Raw genomic sequence first — 27,138 nt, 5'->3', positions numbered from 1 at the left:
TGTTACCGCAATCTTTCTCGTTAATTTCTTCGTGACCCGAGAAGACGCGTGGGCGTTTTCGCTGTCTATTAGAGTAACATTGTTGGCTAGGCAATCGCAAGGGTTGTTGGGCAATTTTGCATCTAACTACAAATCCAGTCGATGCAGGTCGCCATTTTGAAGTGTCATGCCACATAACAGAACTCAATGTGTTATAAATATTCAATTGCGTTGTGATTAATTAGTTAGCAAAAAGCGCACTGAATTCAATATTGTAAATTTCCATCACATAATTGTCCATACTGGTCAGGTTTCACTCACAATAGTTGTTATACAGTTTCAAATATATGGCTTTAATTGATTTACAGATGACAACTCATGTCCCAATCAACGTTCATTCCTTTTGGGTACATTGATTCTAATTTGTCAATCCAGAATAGTTCACGTTGTAACAGAGTTTTTGCCAGATTACCACCTCTCCTTGATAGAATTACCTGCTCCAAGATGATAAATTTGATTTGGGCAATTGTATGAGATTCTTTTACAAAATGTTGTGCTACTGGTGAATGTTCATTTTTAAGTACTTATGCTCGGACCAACGAGTTTTTGCTTTTCTCGTTGTCATCCCGACGTAGAATATTCCGCAGAGGCATTTGATGCCATAGATGTTCTTTGAATCTCATGTGGTTGTGTGGCGTAACCGAATCTTGTATCCCTTATGGGGATGATTTAAATATTCCCTTTTATCAAGTTATTACAATTGTTGCAATTATTGCAAGGCAGGGTTCCCTTGAAATTCTGCTTCGTTGTTCTTTTGGCTGAAAAATCCGCTTTGGTCAAATTATCTTTTATTGATCTGCTTTTACTGTATGAGAACAGAGGCGGAGATGGAAAAAGTTCTGCCAATGTTGGATCTAATGATAAGATTTTCCAATGCTTTTTGACGATGTTCTTGATTTTAACACTCTGATTCGAGTAAGTGATCACATAAACCAGGCTTTCTGATTCTCTCTTTTGTTGTGGTTTGAGTGCTTCCTGTCTTTGGATCTGTATGGCTTTGGTTGCACTTTCCTCTACTTTTGTTCGATCATATCCTCTGTTCGAATTTTTTGGCCAAACCTTGGGACTTATTCCTGTAATCCGTTTCATCTGAGATAATTCTGCGATATCTTAAGAATTGGCTCAACGGAATACTTGAAATTGTGTTTCTTGGATGAAAACTTCTTGCGTGTAGCAGGCTGTTTCTGTCAGTTTCTTTTGTAAAAATCGTTGTAAATAGGTTCCCATTCTTTATGTAGACTCTTACATCAAGAAAGTCAATCGATATCCTACTCATTTTTGAGGTAAACTTGATCCTTGGGGCCATTGTGTCCATGAATCCAAAGAAATCGTTTAGTTCTTCAGTTGAACCTTCCCAGATCCCAAAAAGGTCATCAATATATCTCGAAGATTTTCAAATGTTGGTTCCATTTATTGTTGTTAATCACGTTTTTTTCTTCCAAGTATGCCATATAGGTGTTTGCATAAGTAGGCGCCATGGATGCCCACATAGAAGCACCAGAGATCTGGACAAAATATCTTTTCTCAAACATGAAAATGTTGTTATTCAACACGATGTTCAGTAGTTTCAAGGCAATCTGCAGGGCATGTTTCTGACGTATTGAGAAGTAGCCATTCCATAGCTTCAAGTCCTCCCTGATGTGTGATGTTTGTGTAGAGGCTAGCTACGTCCATAGTAAACAGAATGTTGGTTGCTTCATTGAATTGAATGTTCTGTAGTTTGATTAAGAATTAATTTGTATCTTTGATAAATGTTGGGAATTTTCGTGTTAGCGGCTGTACCACTCTGTCAATGTATTGGGCCAAAGGTTCTAGCAAACTGTTAGTAGCAGCTATAATGGGTCTCTGTGAAACTGGAAACCCCAGTGCCCGTGGGGTTGGCGGGCAATGGCCAGGAGAAACAGAAAAACCACAAGGAAACTCCAACCAGGGAGTTAAGTCGAGTAATCCTGAGTCACCAAGAACAGTTACTCCCACTAACAAAAACACAAGAAAGGTCAATATGTCACTGGTAGGAATTACAAGAAGTTTTCCAACAGGGGATGTCGGACCACGGACTACATCTCCCATAATGCCTCTGGGTCAGCACAAATATATTCCTTTTAAACCAAAAATGAATAAAAGGGGGTTGCATACCAGGAAGGAAAGGTTCCCTTTTCCCTATAGCCATGGCAGGAAGAGATACGAGGTGGGTAAAGTACGGGATATGGAAGTTGCACTGAGCCATGATAAAAACAAAGAAGCAGAAAAACCAACGCCTCGGGAGGTGGAGAGGGAAAGGGAGGGGCTGACTGGGGAAAGGTGGAAGGAATTGCGCACACCTGAAGGTGAAGAGGGTGGAGGGGAGGTGCGGTTAAAAACAGCCACCTGGAACTCATTAGCTCTCCCGATTCTTTCATCTAGGAGCCGAGTGCAGGCGCAGAGGAGCGGAGCCCGGACGTCAGTGGATTCGAGTGGGCATACTAGGTCAATCTATCCCTGGGACCGAGGAAGCCCCTATAGCCGCACATTCAAACCAGGGATCCGGACAACCACAGCGAAGACAAAGACGGCAAGGAAAGAGTGCTCTTGGAACTCCTGTGACATTTTACGACCAGAGCTCTAATTGCGAGAGCACAACGCCGTCTGGGAGGAACGTTCGTGGTTTTGTTTTCTTTATTTTCCTTCTTTGATCAAACACGGCTCACGAGGAAAAGCCGGCAGCAAAAAGGGGAATGTTCCGTGATATGGCCAGGGCAAGTGAGGTGCAGGACTGAAAAGCCGACAATGAACACTTGAAGTTTGTTTTGTTCCTCGCCAAGATTTATACCTTTCTTCCACTGGACACTTGAACTCTGATTTAAAGAAGGCAAATCAGAGGCGGGACCTTTCTTTACTTTAATTCTAAATGCACAGTGCCAGCAAGAAGCCTATTTACTTTGCATTATTGGTGATTTAAGTTCCAAAAGCTGCAATTTCGTTCTGAATGCACAGTGCCAGTGAAAAGCCTATTTACTTTGCATTATTTGTCATATGAGATAGAAAAGCTGCAAATTCGGTCGTAAAGCCTGAATAAACCCCCCTTCTTTGATTTAACCTGAATTACTGACTCCTGCCTGCTATTTAACAGTCTCCCTGGTGGATCCAAAGGGTTCTTGTGCATCTTTGGAAGAGTGTAAATTACTGGCATAGATGGATGAAGGTTGGCGAGAAATTGTTTAGTTCGATAGCTGATGTAATTTTCAGTTACTGCTTCTTCCAGCACTAATGAAATAATACTGTGCACAGCTTCAGTGGGGTCTGTAAAGACTTCTAAGTATGTGTCTGAGTCCCGTAATTGATTTTCAATTTCCATCTTGTATTTGATTGTATCCATAACAAGAGCTCCGCCTTTATCGGCTGGTTTAATGGTTAAATCAGGATTACTCCACAGACGATCTAATACTTGTTGTTCTCTGTGTGAAAAATTAGTATGAGATCTCTTCCGGAAGTTGATTTTGGATAAATCATTCAACACTTGTCTTTGAAATGAGTCTAGAATGGTATTTTGAATCAGAGGTATGAAAGTGCTGGTTGGTCTCATTTCGATATATCCTGATTCAGTTGTCTGTGTTTCTTCCACTACGTTGGATTAAAAAAAGACTTTCATTTTTCCTGCTAATTTAAAGAAACTGATTTTTTCTTTCAACAAGGTGCTATTGCGGTACAAATGACAAACCTTTCTGTAGTGTCTGTTTCTCAAAATTAGTCAAAGTATGATTTGAGATGTTAATTACTAAGTTTTCTTTGGACGGAATGTCTCTTTCCTTGGAAAGTTTTTTCTTTTTGCTTCTTCGAGTCGCACCTGTTCTAAAAAAGATGTTGAGTTGGTACAATTGCGCTTGATGAACTTGCAACTTGTGAGTCGACTACAAGATTCGACGATGGTTCTGAAGCTCAAATGTCCGCTTCTCCACTTGAAGCGTCTGATTATGTGTTTTCTGGGTTTTGAGGCCTTTTGTTTCTTGGGTACGAGGGACCACCCGTCTTGAACTGATCCTCTTTGATGATAGTACTCTAACTGTAAACAATGTCCAATTTGTAATCGAGGGTGTCTCGCCTGAATTTCCGAATTTTTTTAGATTCTAATTCACTTTTATAAGTGTCTAATTTAGAATTTGTTTCTTCTAATAGCAAAACTAATTTCCTTTGTAATGAAAGTTGACAACTGGGTTTTGATGATTTCGATTTAAGGGATTTCGAAAGTTCTTCTATTGTGAGAATAATCAAATCAAGAGAGCATTTGTTAAGGATCTTTCTCCATCTTTTAACAAACTCAGGGCTGTCTTTACAAAGCGTTGGTTCCAAATCAATGCGTAACCCTCTGGGAATCCGTTGAGCTCTATAATATTGGGATAGGGTGGTAGCATGGAGTTTTTGACATAAAGACCTTCCCCAAACAGGCACGTAGAAACAGGCTCAAGTAAGAACAGGTCATCATGAACATGGTTTAAAATAGTACTAACTATTTAGAGCTAAGGTAAAGGAACTACTCACCTCTCAGCATTAGACTCATCGACACATAGCCTAAACCAGCACTTGTCTTACTTGATCCTATTGGGTCCTTAGTATCAAAGATGCAACGCATGTACTTGTAATCTAATTTATGCCTCGTCAAGGACCACCTTGTAACCTGGTCCCTCATACCTTCCTCTGTACTGTTTCATCTGCTTTCACATTATGTATGTGCAAACTTCTGTAACTACTGCCGTTCTACCGATAAAAGTGCCTAGTTACCCCAGGGTTTGGCTGTGCTATACAAATAAAACAAACTAAACTAAACAATATGCACTTCTTTATTACACCTTGAAGATGCACTCAAATCAACTGAAAACTTCAGTTAAGTATTGTCACACAACTACCATCATATACACATATACATTCACCATTGGGCGTTGGCTTTCAGTACACCAACACTTTACCTTTAGCAAAAGTTCTGCAAAAGTTAGCAAAAACACTGTAAATAACAGTTGTGAGGGGTCAGAAATGTGAGGCAGACTACTTTGTAAAGAGTTTTTCAAATTTGCCATTTTATTAAATCAAAAAGGTTGAACGCCTCACTATCCTTACCATAACAACGGTTGCCCTGCCTAAAGTAACTAACGGAAACACACTAATAAAGGATATCTGTCCCTCCCACAAACATTCAACAAAGTAATAAGGAAATACATGTCAATTCAACATATCATAATTGAACCTGTAATATGTGTAATAGAACATCTAAGTATACGTTCTATATAGCCAAAGGTTTATAATTGGGTATCTAAGTCAGGTGGGCATCTAAGCCCATTCCCAATAACTAGTCATCACCATTGTCACTAAATACACAACGATTAATTGGTTCTTCAAACAATAGGGCTCTTCATTATACGACCATCTATAATTGGTTGGGCACCCTTCTAGAATGTTCCTCACGCTAGCAGCACGCAGGCTACCATCCCAGGTGCATGAAGGCTCAGCGTGATCATGTCACCCCTCCAATTAACCCACTATCTATCATCACTTCTACCATGTGACAGGCAATTAAGCTTTTGAACTTGGCCTTGGAGCTGTGGACCTCGTCTGGTAACTAAAGGGAGTACAGCTTCACTGTACCTCCTATTTCGGTACAGCTTGACCGAGGCTATTTCGCTCTCCCCCATGTGACTAGGAGACCACTCTTTGAGCCTTTGCAGCATTTAATCCTTATTAAATGATGAACTCTAGAAGCCTTCATTGTTTTTTCATATTGTTTCAAACAGAAGCGTGTTCCCTTCGCACATTCGTTGTAGCATTACCTGACAGGCTTCCATTCCACCATTGTTTTATCTTCTTGGTTCTAGGCCAACACAATCTTCTGAAACTTGCCTCGCCATCAGTAGTTTCCAGCTGCACCACTCATTTTGAAAGACTTTTCTTGTTTCATAGAGTTCACGAGCCTGCTAAAGTGCGTTACAGGATCATCCAGATTCTATATATTCCTATGTATATACATTGGCGCATTGCTGCAATCTAATTTACTACGTAGCAAGCCTTTATGAATACTTTTCCCTGCTTGCATTTCAACATCTGTACACGTGTAAACTGACATATATTCTTCAATGTTTCTGTAGCATAAGCAGCTGCATTTCAAGCCCGAGATGTTGCTCATCTTTACCATCTGTTCTCCAGTACTTAGAGAATATTTACGTTACTATTCTCCATTCGACCTTTGGCCATGCCAGCTTCGCATTTCTTACGTCAGGCTTCTTTTTCTACTCAGATACACATGTCTTCTGGTACTTCATCCCTCCACTGTACAGCGCCTTGGTATAAAGCGCTATATAAATAAATCAAAAGAATACTATGTCTGTGGGTATTTAGGTATGATTTCCTCAATGGGTATCTTGCTTCAAATATCTTCTGTGATATTGGCACTCTTACTGGGACTGCACATGTCGTCATCTCTGGTTCCCAGCATATAGGCAGAATAGGGGTGGAGCTTAGAGTGAGGATGTCCGATTGCACCGCCACAAACCAGTCACAGGACCACTTCGATTCACAATTCTTTGCCTCTCTCACTTTCTCCACTTCACAGTTGGATACCTTACAGAGACCCTCGAATGAGCACACGTTGTGCCGGACCACTCTGTCAAAGGTATCGTATCTTGGTTTCAAAGTTTATTCACTCATCTGCAGCACAGCTTTACTCGTGCTTCTTATCACACGCGTTTAACAATGTTCGTTCCAGCACTCGCCATACAATGTTGCCGCTTACAAGCTTGGCTTCAACACAGAACAGTTTCGTATCGGTCTCCCTAACTCACCAGCTGTGTTGATTTTGCTGTGGCGTTGCTTGTTCTTGGAGCCAAGGACAGTACCACAGCAGCTACCGATTCTTGATTATCTACGCTTGAGTGCCATGGGTACCTCCGAGACACAATGCAGGATTCTTCAGCCTGGTTTCCTAGTCTTAAGCTTTCTATTCGAGGTTTCACAAAAGTGGCGGTTCCTTGTCGAAAAGGTCAAGGGAACTTCAACTCCTTGCGACCCCTTTCCATCTTGCCATCTTGCCATCTTTCTTCTCTCGTTAAACTGCCATCTTGGAACTGCTGTTTGCTTGTGTGTTTTTCCTCGTTCAGAGTGTGCTCTGGTGCGTGTGCGTGTGTCAAGATTGTATGCAGTACCCTTTGGGAGACACCAACCTTGTCCTCCGGGCAACAGGTAACCCAACCTTTGGTACAAGTCTGTCCTACATAAACTCTTACACTCAAAGTTTCTAGATTAAACAATTATTTAACAGTTGAATAAGTCATCTTTTGAAGGGAGAAATATATGTAACACAAAAGTATTTTGAAAATACACACTCAGTTTCAATAAATCAGTAGATATCCATTGGGCATGGCACACAGACACTTCATAGACCCTGAGTTGACTTAAATAACTAGGACACTGATATATCACTGGTACATTTAGAGCAATACTGAGTGATGTCAAAAGGAGGTGGTTTGGGAATAAAACAATGGTTAACAAAAACAGGTAAGTACTTTGAACCCCCCCATGTAAAGTAAATTAACCCTTTCCCAGCTACACAAGTTCTCGAATGTGTGACTTTTGTGAGGGATAGTTAAAGCACCAAGTCAGAGGATCGGAGAGTCTTTCAGAGAGCCAGGACAGCCAATGCCAATTAAGCAAAATCTAGGGGAGCTGAAGCACTTCGTGAGGTAAGTAAAAAGTCTCACTGTAGGGCCACAAGCTGGGAGGTTTGTGAGGGGCAAAGCTGCAAGCAACTCTGCAACAGCAACCAAGACAAGTCTCAACTGAGCGCTAGCAAAGCTACACAACAAGAGGTAAGCAACCCCTTAGTTTACAGTACCTTAGGTCTGAAGAAATTGGTTGCAGCTGGCTTCTGTTCCACTTGTAGGTCTGCAGATCCTGGTGTTCCTGGGCCTCATTCGTGGCAACAAGAGGGAGGACATCTGGGGACTCCTGCACTGCGGATTGAAGGTCAGCGGCAGCAATGGGCAAACTTCAGATCAGCTGCACTTCGCAGTTTCAGCTTCTCGCAAATAGCACCACTGCTGTTCTTGGACACCACTATGGACTTTCCTCGCATCCGGGGTCCAGCACTCTGTTGAGGTGACTTAAGCTTGGTCAATACGCTTCCTGGGAGTCCGGAGGATCTTCCTGGAGCTTGGGTCTGACTTAAAGACACGCGTTCGATTCTGGTGTTCCTCTCCCTGGCAATTGGTTCCTGCAGCAGCAATGGAAGTACAGCCAGCTCCGAGAGGATTTCCAGATGAGCTTGTCTTGGGGTCGATTGGTCCCACCAACCCAAGGGGAGAAATCGTCCTTTGCAGTGCTCCTCTAGCCGAGGCGAATTCAGAGCTTCAGCACTGCAGCAGAGCTTCACCGGGCAAACCAACGATCCAGGAGTTGCAGAAGGCGTCTCTTCCAAGTTCTTCTTCGGATTCCTTCGTCCAGTGGTCGACTTTGTCTTCCAAGCAAAAGACCTTGCCTTTTATGCAGGTTTCTCCCATTCATTCGCAGCCTAGCTGTCAATCTCAGAGAAGGGTGGCTGTCCTTCAAGGACAGCCAGCCAGCCAATCACCTTTGGGTGCATTCCTGTAACCACGGGGATTAAGCACAGAGTTTTGGGCACCTCCCTTACTTCCTGCCCCTGCCAGACACGCTGGAGCCAGAGGCAGGCTTCACCAGTGAATCCCGCCAAAGACAAAACAAACCTGGTTTGGCGTGCAGAGTAAATCTCATGAAGGACCTTTCCAACAAGAAATGGCAAAAAAAGACGACTGTGGCCATCTTGAAAAAATGGGCAACCATGGGTGCTATACTGCAGCTGCGAACGCAGCCTGCGGTAAAAACACACAATGGTAGAAAAAAGTAAACCACTGCCACCAGCCATTAACTGTAGAAAGGGTAACATAAAAATGTTACATGAGAAACTAGACAAAGGGGATACTAAGTAACCCCTCCAGAACCCTATTGTAAGATAGTGTGTGCTGGGTTTATTTATTTTATTTGCATTTTTAAAGCGCTCACACAGCCCGGGGCATCGAGGCGCTGTTACAGGAATATGTCTTAGTTGCGTATTTATAACGTGCTTAATACCCAGAGGTTTCTAAGCGCAGACCCGGAGAACGAACCTGTGTTGCTTCGTGTCATCTTGTTTCCAAGGCGAGCACTTTGCCGCTGAGCTATCCTCCCGGGATCTACTCAAACAGGTCTATGTCCTTTTACTATTTAACTGTTCTCATGAACTAAGAAAATAAAGTAAATGTCCAGAATCGCAACGCTGCGTGACAAGTTCTGTAATGGGGCAAATATTATAAACATGCAAATGCCGTTTTTAAATTTTGATCAGCATTTACCGTTTTGGTTGTATGTAATGAATAAAATGTATGTGGCTTTTTAAAAAAAAAAAAAAAGAAAAATATGCATTTCATTGCAACAGAAAGATCACTAAATATCCATAAAATTGGGCTACAGTGCACACACGGATGTCACATTTATGTTATTGCAGTATGCCCAACAGCGGCAACGGTGGAAAAAGATACCAATCCTTGAGAAATTCTGTAATAAAATATAAATTATCTAATAAAGACTATTCTATATAAACAAAATTCTGCTGTTTTGTTGAAGTACCCAATTGGGCATGATAAAAACAGGCATATTGTACTGAAAAATAACTTGGCAGTAGCCCATGCTGCTGTAATGCGAGGGGCCAAAAATTAGAGTATACTGCAGTTCGTTTGTTAAATGGATTTCAAGTGAATGTTTTTGCTATAGGTGGGCAGTTTCCTCAGCAAACTTGCCAACGCAGTTTATTTCACACCTTAAGCCTCATAAAAGCCTAGAAAATATTTAAATATCAAAATGTTCTAGCAAATCGGTTTGATGGACTAAACTGGGAATCATTTCTTCTCAGAGACTAAGAAGGGCCAAGAAAGGATATGGTGCAGATCTTGGATGGTTCCCGAGGTCATCATCAGGAAAGGACCCGAGGGGACCTACAGAACACTGTTCTGGATGAGACCGATATCTGGAAAAGTATTTACACATAGTTCCTGGCCATTGAAACACTTGTGTATAGGTGCGTTCCAACTGCCATATCATATCATATCATGTGGTCCACAATAGGGGCTGACATACCAGGCTCCCTGGCCACAGTATTTTGGGGGCAACCTTTGAGCGCAGTCTTAAAATTTTTTTTTTTATAATTAGTCCATTACTACCTTTGATCTGAATTATACTAACTTCTGCCCTCCCTTGTCACAGTCATCATTCCATAGAGGCGCTTGGAAACAAGCAACCCCATTAGCCCTTAAAGTGCAATAAAATTGTTTAGAGCCTCTCCTTGCCGTGAAGAAACCTTTGCCTGACTTCACATCAGGAAACTCCGGCTGGAGATCAAGCATTATGATGCTAGTCAGAGAAAGATTGCAACGGTGGAAGAAAGGAACTGTGACAGCGAAAAGTAGGACACCAAGGTAATGAACATTACTGGTAGATCCACTTATGCATTACCATTTATTCTTTTTCCTCATAATTGCCGTTACTACATGAGGACCACCCAATTGTGGCAAATAGTCTACCCTTCGGTATATTCCAAGACTGCATATGTCACATATATGTGATTTCTGTCCTTCACGGCCTGTGCTTGGAAAATAGAGTGAGAAAGAGCTGCAATATATTTAATCCAACATCCTTTACAGAGTTTTAGCACAATACAAGGCCCTCAAAATCTACTAGCCCACTCACATTGGAGGGTATTAAGTAAAGTCAATTTCACTTCACTGCTCTTGGAAACAGTAGTTTATCCAAGAGAAGGAATTTAAACCTTTGGGAAATCCGAAAGACTTCCCTGTGCCACTGCACTGAAGGTGCTGTGTGTCAATGTAAAAAGATGATGTCTATGGAGTTTGTCGGACTACAAAATCAAAAGAAACAGAGTTCAGAATCAAAGACCAAAACACATGGGTGAGTGAGAAAAAAAGGCTCACTCATTCCAGGTTAAAATAAAATAAAAATCCCAAAGGCAAGCAAAAGAGCTGGGGGTCTCTAAGGAGGGAGGAATTAAATTAGACACTAAAATGAAAATTCTCCCTAAAAGTGTGTGATGATCAGTAATTGCCTGACCATTGTATTGGGACACGTCAGGTATGCAGCTCAGTGTTCGTCTGTTTTCCCTTCGAGCGGGTTGTCCATGAGCAAGTGTTTGTGTTGCAAAAAGGGGGTCAGGGGGTAAAGTTCCTACGTATCCTACTTGGTATGATAGGAAAAGGTGTTATAGGAAAGGGGATACCGTGTCTCACCATCCGGTGTCCCACTCCCCAAAGATCATTCACCTAGGTGATCCTCCCGCACTGGTCCACCGCCAGGAACTGGATCCAAAAGCGATGGCCGTGTCCTGGCTACCTGGATGACAGATCCCCGGGGACTAGTGGGTGAGACCTTCTGGTTTCTTACAATTCCCACCGAAGACAAAACTGCCACTGAGGTTGTTCCCACCTAGACTGGCAGGGGAAGACCTCAAACAGCAAGCACACAAGAAATTGCAATGGTGGCCCTTCAGTGCATTACTGAATTAACAGCCTGCGAGTTAATAAAGTCTAAAAGTCAAGGGTAAAACCACTGGCAACAGCCATTCATGTAGAACTTGCAATTGTAACAAAATGATAGCATAAGGTGGGGTGTGCTGGCTCATTATATAAAATGTAAGGGGGGATGAAGATCCCTCTTTACTACTTGGGAACTGCAGTTCACCCAAGTCCAAAGAGAAATGAACAGGGAAGCCCAAATGGGCAACCCAGTCTAAGCCCAAAAGTTGTAGTAAAACTATAATTTCAACCATACACTATGGAGATTGTCTATGGGTCACCTATAAAACATTTTTTTTTTTTTTTAAATAGTAAAATACTAGGCGAGAGCGGAAAAAGAGAATCGTTATCTAATCAAAGCAACACGTTCTGGGATTGGCACAGGTCAGGAAGATGTATCATTAATATGAAAAATTTACCTTACACTATGCCATGCGAGCAGCGTCCCAAAATCACTTTCCCACAGTACACTCACCAGTCGGTTGGTTACCTCTGATCCTCTCTGCGGTGGCAGGTCCTCTGCTGCTGTGGCTTCCAGTGACTCTGCAAATACTTTCTCTGGTTCCACCTTGATCGCACCACTTGTTGCAGGAGCCCACCTGGCTCCTGAGAGTTCCTGGTGCATGCAACCCACCAGTGACCTCTCCAAATTGAACACTTCCCTTGCTGCTTTCGCCTTCCGCTACACAGTCGCTGCAGAACTAGCCTTCACAGGGACAGCATTCCATCAACACGCTTCCCGCTGCAAGACCTCTGTACATGAGACCTCTGGATACACAGACCCTCTCTGGACAAGCCACAATCTCTGGGTTCACAACAGTCTCAGCGTTTGCCTTCTCTAGTCCCGACCTCGGCTGCATACATGGTCTGCATGGCTTCTTCTGCTCACACTGCTCTCCTCCTGCTTTCTCCTTCTAGCCCATTGCCTGCACCTGAGGTTGCCTTTTAAGCCTCCCAGCCTACTTCCGGTGTGGGTCATTTACATTAACGGACCACTCCTGCATGTCTTCAACCCTCTTCCTTGCCCCAGTACTTAAGGAATTATGGGACTTGAAGTCCCCAAGACAAAGTTAGTGTTTCTGGCTTCTGTAACTTTGCAGTAAGCCATTAAAAGATCAGGGTTGCAGGGAAAAATAAATAGGGGTGGTTTCCCATTCTTCCAGACCTGCCTCCCGACCCATGTTTGTTTGTTTTGTTTGTTTATTAATTTGTATAGCGCACCTGACCCAAAGGTATATGGGCGCTTAATCTTCGAGTTACAGGCAAGGTAGGGTACAATTATACAGTGATGAAGCAAAGGTATACAAGACAGGATAGCAATTCGTGCATAGACAGTAATATAGCAATTCGTGCATAGACAGTAATATGCTGGCATGGTGCAAAATACAATCAAGCAGGAGGTATGCATTCAATCATGGTAGGTTAATTGTTGAGTAACCAGGTGATGACCTTAGTTCTGAAAGGTTGGAAGGTGGGTGTAGATTTGATATCCAATGGAATGGTATTCCAAAGTTGTGAAGCCAGAACTGGGAAGCTGGAACCACCAGCTCTTTTGAGGGAGAATTTGGGCACAGTCAATTGTAGTGTATTAGAGGATCTAGTGGTTCTAGTGTTCTGTCTTAGTGTGAATTTGTTGGTGAGATAGGGCGGGGCAAGGCCGTTGAGTGCTTTATAGGTGAGGCAGATAGTTTTTAGATCTATTTTTTGTTGGATGGATAGCCATTTGCATGCGATTCTGGTAGCCGAAATATGTTCACTTCTGGGAATATTCAGGGAGGCACGGAGTGCATTATTTTGTATAACTTGCAGTTTATTGATTACCGTTTTGTTGGCACCTACGTAGAGACTATTGCAGTAATCTAGTTTAGATTGTATAAGTGCTCTGGCTAAGGTGAGGCAGTTGTTAGGGGAGATCAGCGGTCTACAGGCCCTGATTAGTTTGCCTGTGTAGGCCGTGGCTGAGGCAGTCATATTAATTTGTTTGGCTAGGTTAGTGTTCGTGTCGAGGTAAAAACCAAGGGTTTTTACACTCTTGGCGATAGTGATGGTGTTGCCGTCAATGGTAAGGCTAGTGTAGCTAGGACTAAGTTTCCGAATGGTGTTGGGTGAGCCGACAAGGAGCAGTTCAGTCTTGTCATCATTCAGGCAGAGGCCATGTGTGGCCGTCCATGCCTGAATGATGGAGAAGACTTCATTGATCCAAATGGCGTCCGAATTATAGTTGCCGGTTAAGGTGAGGAGTATCTGGGTGTCGTCTGCGTAGTTGGTGTAGGTGACACCCAGATGGTCCAGCTTGTCGAATAGGGGCTTTGTAAAAATGTTATACAAAGTGGGTGATACACACGATCCTTGTGGGACACCACAAGTAATAGGAATAGGGTCGGCCGCTGCTAGGGGTGAGAAGACCCGCATGGTCCTATTGTCCAGGAAGGATTGGATCCATGAAATTGCGGAGTGGGAGAAGTGTACTGCCGATGACAGATGGTTGCACAGGATTTTGTGATCAACCAGATCAAAGGCAGCGGATAGGTCAAGAAGAAGAAGGATGCCAGCTTTACCTTTGTCTTTGAGGTCGTCTATCTGGCACTTGAGATCGACCAGGGCCGTTTCTGTCCCGTGTTGTGGACGAAAGCCGGACTGGCGAATTCCTAGTAGGTGGTTTGTCTCAAGGTAATCCTGGATTTGTAGATAGGCCACTCTATCAAGAATTTTTAGTAGGAATGGGACAGTGGTGATGGGTCTGTAATTTGTGGGTATATCTGGGTTGAGGGTAGTTTTTTTTAGTAGTGGTAGGACCCAGGATTGTTTTAGATTACTAGGGACCGAGTTATCAGAGAAAGACAGGTTTATTAATTTTGTGATGAATGGGGAGAGATCCCTTGCAGCATCTTTTATAATCTGAGCGGGACAGCTGTCCCCCTTGCAGTTCGAAGGTTTCAATGACGCTATGATTTTCTGTACTTCGGGTATGGATACCTTTTTGAAGGTGAATCCTGGGCTGGAGGCTGTAGGAGGGGGGGGGTGGCACTGGAGGTCGGAACATAGGTGAGTTGTTGTTGTTTATTATCAATTTTAGACTGGAGCCCTGAAATTTTGTTAACAAGGGCATTCTGGATCCCTCTGCACCATTGTTTATTTTTAGTGCAAGTATCCGTGGGAGGAATGGGGTTTTCTAGTTCCTTTAGGATCTTAAAGAGCTCCTTTGAGCTGGAGCTTGCCTCCGAGATCCTGGAGTTGAGCGATTCTTTCTTTGCGCGTATAATCTCATTTTTGTAGAAAGTGGAGATATTAGTGAGATTCGTTCTGTTAATTGCAGAGGGCGCTGATTTACATAGTGCTTCAAGTTTACTTTTTTGTTGCCGGAGGGATTTAAGTTCTGGGGTGTACCATGTATTCAGGTGCGCTTTTGGTTTCCCTTTGCGCATTTTTAGTGGGGCAATAGTGTCAACAGCTATGGCCATGGAATTATTGTAGACGTTGACTAATTGGTTCAGGTCGGTTGTGGCTGGTAGTGCGTTCAGGATAGGGGTTACCAAGGGTATTAAGGCTTCCGCTGTGATGTTACTCTTTTTCCTAGTTAGGCAGGCTGGTGCGGTAACAGGCTTGTTATGCACTAGGCTGCTAGTGTTAATGTCAAATGGGAGGAAATGATGGTCAGTCCATAAGAGCTGTATGGGATCCTTCATGGTAATGTTGCAGTTAAGGGCGGTTACCCAATCGAGGATTCTGCCCTTCGAATGGGTAGGTTTGGAGCAGAATTGTTGGAGGCCATGCTCCTCTAATGCTGTGGCCAGGGCAGTGGCTGGGACGTCGAGCGGGTCATTAAACCCAAGATTGAAGTCTCCAAGTATAATCATTTGTGCTGAAAGTTTGGAGCTTTCGGCAACTAGTGAGGTGATGTCTTCCTCAAAGGAGCCTCCTGCAGAACACCACCCCGAGGGTCGGGATCAGGAAGCGTCTGCCTTCCCCATGCCACATGAGAAGGGTCCCAGGCCAGGTTTTCTGGGGTAATCATTGCCGATTCATCACATTGTGTGTGGTGAAGTGATAAAGGAACAGTACATTTCAGAACCAGTAAAAACAAGTAAGTAATTTAATACAACACCTACAGATCAACCTAAGATAAGGTCCCTACTTCTACTTAAGTCCAGCCCCGATATCGAATGGGACCTCTTGCTCAAATGTCACCAATTCCACAAGTCACACTGTTCAGGTGGGTTTATTAATGGATTGTGACAATAGCTATCCCAAAACCATGTGCTGCAGCACGTTTGTGTTCCAAACGTTAAGTACATCCAGAAAGGTTCTCCTAATCCCACCTCTCTAGGGAGGGCACGGGGCAGAGGGATGTTTGTGCAGAACATCCCCAATCATAGTTGGTCAAGGGAGAGCTAGGGCGAGGTCTTAACCCCAGTGCAACCCAGTGGCAGGAAGAAGGGCAGGAATAGGTATGCCAACTTAACCCCCCCCTTACTCAGATTTCATCAAAATCCACTTCACGAGTTCCTGGATCCACTAGGACTAGGACCGCTTACTACTAGACTTTGTCCGGTCGAGGGAGGTCCAAGGGCCAAGACCAACTTCGGCATCAGGATTGAGTCCAGCTGGTCTGCAGTTCCAGGATCCGGTGTTACAGTTCTGAATTTTGGACAGCTGGACACCCTTATCACGACAGGATGCAGACCTCCACTAGACAGGCAACCACAGGAGCACTTCAGAACACTAAGTAGTATGGATTCGGCCGAGTCATCGGGGTCAGGCAGTGATGGACTAGCTTTGTGGTCCGAACAAAGGAACAGGCCATGCACGGCTTCTCGTCTGTCAGGAAGGCTGAAACTGCAGGAGCTGGAGTCTTGTTACACAAGTTGAAGTTCCAAGGATGAACTCTGGTAAAATGGATTTCTAGAATCTGACTTGGTGGACAGATTTTAGGCAGCCACTGTAGTTATAGTGAACAGGGAACTCTGAGACGTTAGCCAAAACACAGTCAAGGAAAACGTGTAGAGCAGTCGAGTTTGTGAGTGAGGTCAAGGGCCCGCAATGAGTATATATATTCTACGCCCTCTACACACACTGAAAAATTAAACTTGCAGGTGGATGCTATTGCACAATACTCAATAATAAACAAAATGTAGTAATGATGGAACCAAGTCACAAGAGAATTTTCTTAAAATCAGCAGTCCAATCCCTAAGAAGAATGGGGCCTTGTGCCCAAAAAGTCACAGGAGCCACAATGCTTCTCACCAGAATGGAATATCTGTAGATCCCTTCTATGTTTGATAGAGAGAGGTGCCCAGGAGCTGCAGGTGCAAGGTTTTTTTTCCAGTCAGGTCCAGATGCAACACGTAACTCCTGGCGATGAAGAAATGCTAGATCCACCGATGCAGGCCTCGTCAGGACACTTCACAGGACGGGGGAAGGTGAATTCCAGCAACGGCTACTGCACACAGATGATGGCAAGCATCCTTCCAGCCACAGTTGAATAAGCTTCTCTAGGACAGTCTCCCTTGGTGCTGGGATGCTGCAATTCAGAGGGAATTCGACCAACCACCAAAATTCTGGGAGCAACCGCAGAATGGCAACACTTCTGGCAAGGTAGCCCACGAGAGCTGGTCAGCCCACAGAGTGGGTCCAGATACACTTCTGAAGGCTCAGGACGGCTGGCTCCTAGAGAAGGTGTTGAGGCGGATGTACGTTAGAAAACCGTAAATGAAAAGATCGAATTACAAAACTACGGACACCACTAGTCCGTATTTTGTAATTCAAACTTTTTTTTTGTATTGTATGCGGGGACCCCTCTGCATCCCCTACAGACCGTAATACAGAACTAGGGGAGCGGGGGACACCCCCGCAACCCCTGCTTCCCAAGTTCGGTATTTTGGTAGTAGGTATTTTATACTAGACCGAAAGCACACTATTTGTGCATTCAGTCTTTTAATATACAATATTTTCGTCCAATCCCGTCGAGGCTAGTTGGTCCCACTAGTCCGTGGGCTGAAGCACAGCTCAGGCTCTTCGGAGATCAGGTAGTCCAACAGGGCTTCACCAGGCTAGACGCAGGAATAGATGCCAGGCCTCTTCGGGAGTCTTCTTTTGATCTTAAGCTGTTCGCCTAGAAGGGATTCTTAGCTCCAACAGTGATCTGAAGAAATGGCTGCAGAGATTAACCAAAATCCAGCCACCTGGAAGCAAGTCCAAGCCCACCCATGGTAAGGATCTGCACGATTCAAACAGCCAGTAGATGTCCAACTATTGGTTTCACTCATGCTCCAACACCATCAATTTCTGGTCCCACAGATGTGGAAGGGGCTACGAAGCCCCACCCACTTCCTGGGCCAGACACGCACAAAGGCTGCACTAGCCCGCAAAAGCAGCATCTTTCCCAGGCAAAAATCCTTAGTGTAAAAAGCTAGGGTGGTACAAAGGTATCCCCATTGCAGTGCATTCCCATTGCAGTGCATTGTAAGATGCTATGTGCAAAGTTAAGACATTACAAAAATGTAAGAGGTAAAAAGGGAAGTAGTTTCCCAGTACTGATGGTCTGAAGGACTGATGGTCTGAAGGACTGATGGTCTGAAGGACTGATCAGTTTCCCCATAACAAATGAGCAAAAGGCAGGGGAAGTGAAGCTGAAGGCTTTACCTGCCCTCAAAAACTCAGAACAGCTTAAAAAAAGAGCAAAAGGATTGGGGATCCATAGAAACTATGGAGGGAAAGGAGCCAAAAGAGACATCTTTCCTAACAAGTTCGGAACTGCGATAGGTGCAACAAGGTGGCCCAGTAGAGAGTTGGTCAATCAACCGGGTGGTCCACAGACACTTCTGAAGTCTGCAAGTATGGATCCTCGAGCAGGGGTCAGGACAGGTTGTGTGCCCCAGTCCAGGGGTGGAAGCACCAACAAGGGCCTTCTTGAGATCAGGACAGAGGAGCATGGCATCAACGGGACTTGGCTGGAGGCAATGCTGTTCAGTTGCAACAGTCGTTCTCTGGTCTTCAGCAAGCTGCACGTGTTTGAAGGGGTCTTGGCTCAAACGAGGAGCTAAAGTATGGCTGCAGGAGTCCTCCTTTTATCCAGTTGCTTCCAAGTCCACCAATGCTAAGGATCTGCACCCCTCAAACTGGTAGGGGCTGTCCAACCATGGATAGTCACTGGCCAACAGGTTTTGCCTAGCAACAGGCACACTGTGCCACTTTGCTCGGGAAAGCAGGACCTTCGCCCAGGATAGAGCTTTCCATATATGGCTATTCCGAACATGAGAGGGCAGAAAGAAGACCAAAATACAAAACAGCCAAAGGACAGGTAACATGTCATGGCAGTGCCATTTTAGAGTACATGGTACTCTTCATGGCATTAGGCAGTAAAATACAAAAGTGCACAAGTAAAAAGTCAAAAAAATGGTAGAAAAATGTCTGCTGCCAACAGCCCATCCTGGGCGTATTGCATTTGTAACCACAAAGTTACAAAAGAAAAGGTTATAAGGATACAAAGTGTCCTAACCTTACATCACTCTAAGGTGATGTGGGAAGCTTTAAAAATACAAGAAATCCACTAAGGAAGACAGTGTCCCAGTACAGATAGTCTTACAGACTTATCGGTTTCCCCATAAGAGTGAGCAAAATGCAAGAGAAGTAAGGCACATGACTGTACTTGCCTCCAAAAAGTCAGGTCAGAAAGCAAACAATGGCAAAAAGATAGAATGTCTCACATAAGTCTATGGAAGGAAAGCAGCAAAAAGAAAATCTTTCCCAACATGAGGGGAGAAGAAAATGAAGGAGACAGATAATATGAGGAACGATGGGAGCAAAGATGAGGAGTGGAGATGAGGCGAGAATGTTGGTGAGAGGACAGAAGCATGAAGGGGATATTAAAGTGGGGAGGTGAGAAAAGATTGGGTGTCAAATGTAAGATGCTCCGTAGAAGGTCAGTGAAATTAGGAAAAGTGGAGAGGGGCAGTGTGAGGCAAGGTGCCACAGAGAGGGAAGGTAACAGAGGGTGTTGATGGTTATGAGAGAGAGAGAGGCAATGCGAGACAGAAGCCCCACAGTGCAAATGAGCTGCCTTGCTGCTGCAAACATCAGTTGACTGCTCTCCCACTAGGTTCTCCTCATATTCCTCGTCCGGACTCTAGGCACTAACCACAGGAACAAAGGTGGCAATGGACAGTGCCAGAGCCTGTGTATTGAGCAGGCAATAACATTATAATGTATTTGTTATAATGCACTTAATACCGGGGACCAGTTTAAGCACGAGACCATGATTTGAATGTGTGTTTGCTATGAGTTGTCTTTCTTCCAAGACAAACGTATTGCCCCCGAGCTATCCTCCCGGCCCGGCATAGCAATGCCCGTGGCCTCTCACTTAGCAATGCGCAGGGGTAGCCAAGGAAGTGCTTGTGCCACACCGTGACCCTCACACCATTCCCCAAGTACTCAGCTAGGGGGAGAGATTGTATCTCTAAAAATGGACTTCCATTTAATGTAGCCCACAAACCGTCATTGAAAATTGTGCAGCACCATCCGGTGTATGCATACATCTGCAACTATATCTATCCCTCGCCACACAACCCCTGTGCCCTCCAGCTCTACCCCCCTGGCTTGGGTCAACTAGGATACTACCTGCAATCCTGGAAGGTCAGTAGCTAATGTAATTCCATTACCAGTACAGTATTACTACAAGTAGTAATCACAGTAGAAGTGCTACTTCTGATATTGTTAGTAGTACTAGTACTGTTATTACTACTATTGGTAGTAATAATGGTACTACTAACAGTAGTGGTAGTAACCCTAATGGCTTTACTACTACATGCTAGTAACTGTTAGCAGAAGTATCAGAGTATTTACTACTACCAATGTGATTACTACTTCCTTAGTAGCAGCCACACTATGGGTACTTATAATAACAGATTTACTATGCCATCAGTAGTACTAGTACCACTGGTAGTACAATTGTGATCACTACTGCCACCACTGGTAGTAATAATAATATTCCTGTAACAGAACTACAAACAGTACCGGAAGTAATACTAATATTTCTAAAATAGCACTACTGTCAGCAGCAGTAACATTACAGATGTTAGTTGTGGTATTACTGTTTCATGGTATACTATTAATACGCCTATTGGTGGGATGGGATTAGTATTGTAAGTAAGCTTGTTCATACTCTATAAAAATAAATACAACCTTTTATTTTGCCCCTTTGCTGCTATAAAGCTTCTGCGAACTGAATGTGTTACACGCCACTGATTTAATTTCCTCTTTAAGGGCTTCAAGGTAGTCACGAAATGGTGGACAAAAGGAGCAAGAACATGCTTAAGAAAATGTTGAAAATATGACAGATGGGAAATGTTTTCAGTGGAAAATAGACAGAAGATAAAAGATTACCCATTTGTAACATCATACTGTATTTTTGTAAAACGTGTATGTGTCCTTCAAAACGTCACCATTTGCAGAATCCTTTGCAAAGGTTTGTGGGATCACCACCTTTCAAACGCAATTATTTTCCTTTAAGTAAAGAACCTTGACTAGGTTTGTTAAAAAGTAGATTTTATGTATCTGCATCTCCAGCTTTTTCGGATTTCATTTATCCTGGGAAGTTTGCACAATCAATGAGAGACTCTGTTTCTGAGGACCACTGCCCTAGTGTCAGATACTAAATACAATTTAGGAAAACTGTAAGAATGTAAAATCATCACTAAGCATTTAAACCAAATCGTGCTTACCATCTTCTTCTAAGAGTTTTGCAGCATCTTTATCCGCCTCCCACTTTCCAGTTACAAAGCAGTCTCGAACGCTGTTCATAACCTAGTGAAAAGGATAACAGAATGTATCTCAATATGTACCATTAGTGAAAAGACAAGCCTCACAAAGCTGTTACTACTTGAAAGGATTGACACAGCAGTTGTATAAATATTCAGAAACAAAATGGGAGAATGTGCACACTGAGGGGTAGCAGAGACTACACAATATTACTTGCTGAAATGTGTAGGGATTGAAAATCAAAGTAGTCCTGACAGAACAGTCAGGGGACATTGGAGATTGGGGCTGTGACAACAGAAGATAAATGGGGAAAGTAATAAGCAACATAGGAAGTATTAGGCAATTTTCAGATGAATTTCTCACTAAGGGAATATGGCATACATTACTTACCGTAATCTTATTTCCGATGCTTGAATCTGCTTAGATTCACATGCGTTGCATAAGCCGACATCTAGTAGTTGGTCCAGAGTATTGCATGACTTGTTTTCAAAGTTCAAAAAGGGACGTCGACTGGGCGCGTTTGTAATACTATCCCAAGTGTGATGAGTACTGCACCCATGATCCCCCACGCGTTGAGGTCTTTCAAATTGTTTTGTTTCTGGGATGTGGGAGCATAGAGTATGCATGAGTAGTGGGAAGCAACAAGCTATAAGAGGTCTATATATCTTCAACCACAAGACGGAGCATGTGTATCTAAGCATGTACAAGCATCAGAAATATGATTACGTTAATTAATGTATGCCATCTGAGGCTTGTGGATCTGCTTAGAATCACATGCTTTGCCTAGACTAGTGAGCTGTACCTGGGGAAGGTGGTGGGTTGCTATAAGGTACAGCGGCAAAAAAATGTCTTAACACTGCGGGCCCCAGCTGGGAGTCCCCTCTTGAACGTGTATCTAAGCAGTAGTGCTGTGTGAAGGTGTGAAAAGAACTCGAGTAGCTGCCTTGCAAATGTCATCTAAAGGTACATTTGCTATGAATGCTAGAGTAGATCCTGTGCCCCGAGTTGATTATACTCTGGGCGGTAAAGGTAACATTTTCTTGGACAAAGAATACAACAATTGGGCGCATTTTACAATCCATCTGGAAATAGCAGATTTAGAGACCTTGATTCGTGGTGCATCTTGTGGATTATTTTGTTCATAAGTGGAGTTGGCGGAAAAGCGTACGCAATTCTTCCTGACCTATTCATCCATAGAGTGTTCCCCTTCAACCCTGTCTGGGCATACCTCAGTGGGTGGGCAGTCATAATTTCGAGAAAAAAAATGTCGACAGACAAAAATGTCGAAAAAAAAATGTCGAAAAAAAAAATGTCGACTTTCGTTTTTTTTAATTATATATTTATTTTAGGGGTTCGGGAGTTAAAAAAAGGAAAAAATTTTTAAAAAAAAGGGGGTTGGGGGCAACCCCCCCATTTCGAAAAATAAATGCATTGAAAAAAAAAGTCGACTTTTTTTTCGACATTTTTTTTTCGAAATTTTGACTTTCAACATTTTTGTTGTCGAAATTATCACTATGAACCACTCTAGTATGGGCATTGTGTGTTCTCTTGTGTTGCAAAGACATCTAGATCTGGTTGACCCTATTGTGTGAAAATTGTGTGTAAAATAGCTGTGTATTTGCCACTTGTGCTCTGCAGGTAGCTGCAAACATCTGCTTAAGTTGTCTGCCAGAGAGCTGTTTCTCCCTGGAACATTTTGAGACATGAAGAATATGTTGCGGCGGGGAGACCGGTTCGAAATTATCTGAGCTAACTTGGACGGTCTTCAAGAGTGTGTTCCGCCCAGCTTCTTTATATAGAACATGGCAGTAGTGCTGTCTGAGGTCTAGAACCGTCTTCCCTGCTAGCTGATGTTGAAAAGCTTGATGTGCTTTAAAGACTGCCAGCAACTCTAGTAGCTTCATGTGGTTTTTTGACATTGACTGTGTCCACATGCCATGTGCGGTTTGTTGGAGATAATGTGCTCGCCACCCTGAGAGTGAGGCATCTGTTGTAAGAGTGGGCTGAACTGCTGGGTTGCAAAAGGGTTTTCCCTTCAACATGTTTTCTTTTGACCACAACTGCAGTGCTTGTACTAGCGATTGCAAAAATTACCACTAGATCGTCCCACTAACTGCTTACTTGAGACCAACGTTTCGCTAACCACTCCTGCACTGGAAGCATGCACTGATGTGCATGTGGGACAAGGTATATGCGTGAAGCCATCATCGGACGACCGGCTACAAACTGAAGGATTTGAAATGGCATGTTGTGTACCCTTTCGTGGACGGGAAGATTAAGCCTCTGTGTTTTCGGATAAACGTGCCCAGGAATTGTTTTACTTGGCTGGGGACGAGAACCCAGATCAGAACAAAAGGTTGATTGTGGCTTGTGTGTGTTGTTGAACCATTTGTAGCATGTCTCCGGTTAGTAGTCAGTCGCCTGGAATGGATTGAGGTCAAGTGTGCTGCAACTACCGCCAGTACCTTGGTGAAAACCCTTGGCGCTAAGGAAATACTGACGGTGAGGACCTTGAACCTATAGTGTAGGTTTTCTTTTTAGAAGCTCAAGTATTTTCCGTGGGCTGGCGATGCTGAAAAATGAAAGTATGCATCTTTCCTATCCAACGTTGCCATGTAAACTTCCTTGTTGAGGAGAGGAATTATTTCTTGAAGAGTTGTCATTCGAAACCTTTGTTATTTGACATGTGTTGGCTGGATGTAGGTTTAGCACAGGGCACATAGTTACGACCCGCAAATTTGTGAATGTAACGGTTCTGGAACAGTGTCAAGTTGGTCGTGGACACTCTCAAAGTGAACTATCGTAGCTAGCTAATGTTGTATCGTTAGCGATGAGTACTTAATAGGCTGGAAGTGGATTTTTTTTTTTTAACCTAGAGAATATAATTTTTGCACTCCTTTTCAGGTGGTGCCTCAGCAGATGCTAATTGAGTGACTGCCCTTTTCCTTGTGGTTGTGGCCACTAGAGAATCTGGTTTTAAAGATCCCCTAATGTCAGTAGGCACAGGTGAACCCTCTTGGTCTTTTTAATCGAGGTAGCACCCCATAGAAAGGAAGGGGATGAAGAATAACTCGTACACCAAATAACAGACTATTAAAGTCAAGCTCAAATCATTATCCTTTGCCCACAAATGCCTATCCAACCTAGCACACAAATATCTAATGGATAAATTCACCAGAAATACATCTGAACTTCCCATTAGGACCTTGCATACCAACTGCCTCAGGGTCCCGAAATTCAAACTTAAGAAAGCAGGGGGAAGCAACTTCCCAGTCAAGGCGGCCCAGTTGTGGAACTCCATGCCTGAAACATTAAGAGCAGCCCCTTCTCACTACTCATTTAGGAAAGAAACCAAAACGTGGCCGTTCTGCCTCGATAGTTAACTTCTCCACATCTACCATTCTGTATTTCACATCCTGAACTTTCTGCTTGACTGTATATATTCTTGTAAAATATCCTGTACCTGTAATGTATTGGAAACTTGGTCTCATGATAGCGATTAATGTTGTATATTATTATTACCTGCTATTTTGTCAGATATATCTGGAACCATGTAACATGCAATGCGCCCAGATATCTCAGGGTTCGGCGTGCAATACAAATAAACAATAAGGCCGACTCAAGTTGGCAAAGAGACGGTTTTAATTTCAATTGTCTAAAACAGGGAATTACAACGGACACCAACGGATATCATGCAGCATAGTCTCCTTCCGCTCAACTCAACAAATTTCATTAAAAATCACCCTTTTATAATGCAAAATCGTCATTTGTGACATCATACTACGTGGCAAACTACGAAAACCTAAGTGGGATTGTGATTAGACTAAGGGGAACATTAACTATAATTTCTATAAGGGATTGGATTGTAATTGGGTCTCTACCGTCAGGTGGACAACTTATGCCCACCCCTAGTGCAAGTCATCTTCAACCATTATTAAGTACAAAGCATCTCAATGGCTTGAAAACTATTGGGCTCTTCATTATATTGCCCTCTATAATTGGTTGGCAGGTTTGTACCCTTGCAGAATATTCGACTCACTAGCAGCACGTAAACTGGTACCCGAGGTGTCAGTGGGTGGACTTGACCCGGCCTTCCCACACAATTAGCCCAACATCCATCATCACTCATGCCTTCTGTCATTTGAACTGTCTTTGAACTCGGCCTTGCAAAGTATCACCGCTCCAGAGAATAAAAGGGAGTGTGAGCACTTTCTTATCTTCAAGTCTGGGGCTGCATGCCCAGTTTCTATTTCCATCTAACTCATGTGACAGGAGGCCATGCTTCAGCTCCTTTTTCGTATTTAATATTAAACTAATAAAACTTGGCACTCACGGTGTCTTTTCTTCGCACCTTAACAGGGGCTTGTCTCGCATCTCAAGTTCTCTGCATCTTCAAAGATCGATAACCAGTTCTTGGCTGCCCTAACCCTTTGGCACTGGGCCAGACAGTCTTCTCAATCCCTCCTCGATATCCAGCTGCTTTCTTTGCTGCACCACACTTTCAGCCATTTCTACTTATGGGTCCTGGCTTACTAAAGTTGCAACATAGAATATCCAGATTCTATATAGTGGCGGCACCGCCTGCAGTCCATTCACTACGTATAGCCAGCCTTTACGATTAGTCTGCTTGCGTTTCAGCATCTGTACAGTTCTAAAACTCTCCGCACATGCAATCTTCATTCCGCACATGAAAGGTTACTCAATTTCTTTATTTTGTCAGATTCTACATGAACTGTACATTCTCTTCAGCCATTCTTCTCAGTGCGTCACCTTCAGTTTGTGTGACATCACCAATCTTTTTTCACTCATCTTCATATTCCTTCGGGGATTTCCTACAGGAGATCGTCAGTTCTCTGAGGATACATCAGATAGGCTTTTCTCAATTAATACCTTGTCACAAAGGCTTTTTGTGATATAGGACATGCATACTCACCGTAATAGCATTTCTAATGATTGTATCTGCTTAGATTCACATGCTGTGCATATGGTCCGACATCCAGTGGTAACCGCAGAGTACTGCATCTTGTCTTTCCAGGACCGAAAGGGGACACCGGCATAGGCGTGTCTGTAACACTATCCCTATCGTGACCTTTAGTGTACCCAAAACCCCTCACGCGCAGAGGTCCCTCCGATTGTGTTTTGTCTGCCATGAGGGCGCACCAGGCTATTGTGAGTGAATACATAAAGAGAGAAAGTAGTAAGACGTCCATGTTCCTTCCACCCCGAGCGGGGAGGCAGGGAGGGCGCATGTGAATCTAAACAGATACAATCATCAGAAATGCTATTACGGTGAATAATACATGTCTTCTCATGCTTGTTAATCTGCTTAGAATCACATGCTGTGCATAGACTAGCGAAAAGTACCCGGAGTTGGAGGTGGCTTATGACAAGGACCAGTAGTGAAAAGATGTCTTAATACTGCCTGTCCCACCTGAGAATCAGATCTAGAATGAGTGTCTAGGCAATAGTGTTTTGTAAAGGTGTGTAGAGAACTCCAGGTTGCCGCTTTGCAAATGGACTCAAGGGGAACATTTGCAATGAATGCTATGGAAGCCCCAGTGCCCAGAGTAGAGTCTGCTCTATGCTTGAAGGGCAGTTCTTTCTTAGCAAGAGTATAACAGTGTGATGCATTTGACAATCCACCTTGAGATAGCTGATTTAGAGACAGGATCACCTTATCTACCAGCTGCCACTGAAATGAAAAACTGGTTTGTCTTCCTCAATGGTTTCGTTCTTTCCGGGTCAAACA

The 27,138-nt window shown here is 43.5% G+C and overlaps 1 protein-coding gene across 1 annotated transcript in view; it reads right to left on the bottom strand.

Moving 5' to 3' along the window:
- Positions 1 to 27,138, bottom strand: part of BMS1 (BMS1 ribosome biogenesis factor) — a 798,176-nt gene that overhangs the window by 386,178 nt on the left and 384,860 nt on the right. The window contains exon 13 of the mRNA XM_069611034.1: positions 21,353 to 21,434. Coding sequence (XP_069467135.1) covers positions 21,353 to 21,434 — 82 coding nt within the window. The remainder of the gene's footprint in view (positions 1 to 21,352; positions 21,435 to 27,138) is intronic.

Source organism: Ambystoma mexicanum, chromosome 8, assembly GCF_040938575.1.
Source record: "Ambystoma mexicanum isolate Mex_15411 chromosome 8, UKY_AmexF1_1, whole genome shotgun sequence".
Classification (NCBI taxonomy): domain Eukaryota; kingdom Metazoa; phylum Chordata; class Amphibia; order Caudata; family Ambystomatidae; genus Ambystoma; species Ambystoma mexicanum.
This window is presented reverse-complemented; position numbering and strand designations above follow the sequence as displayed.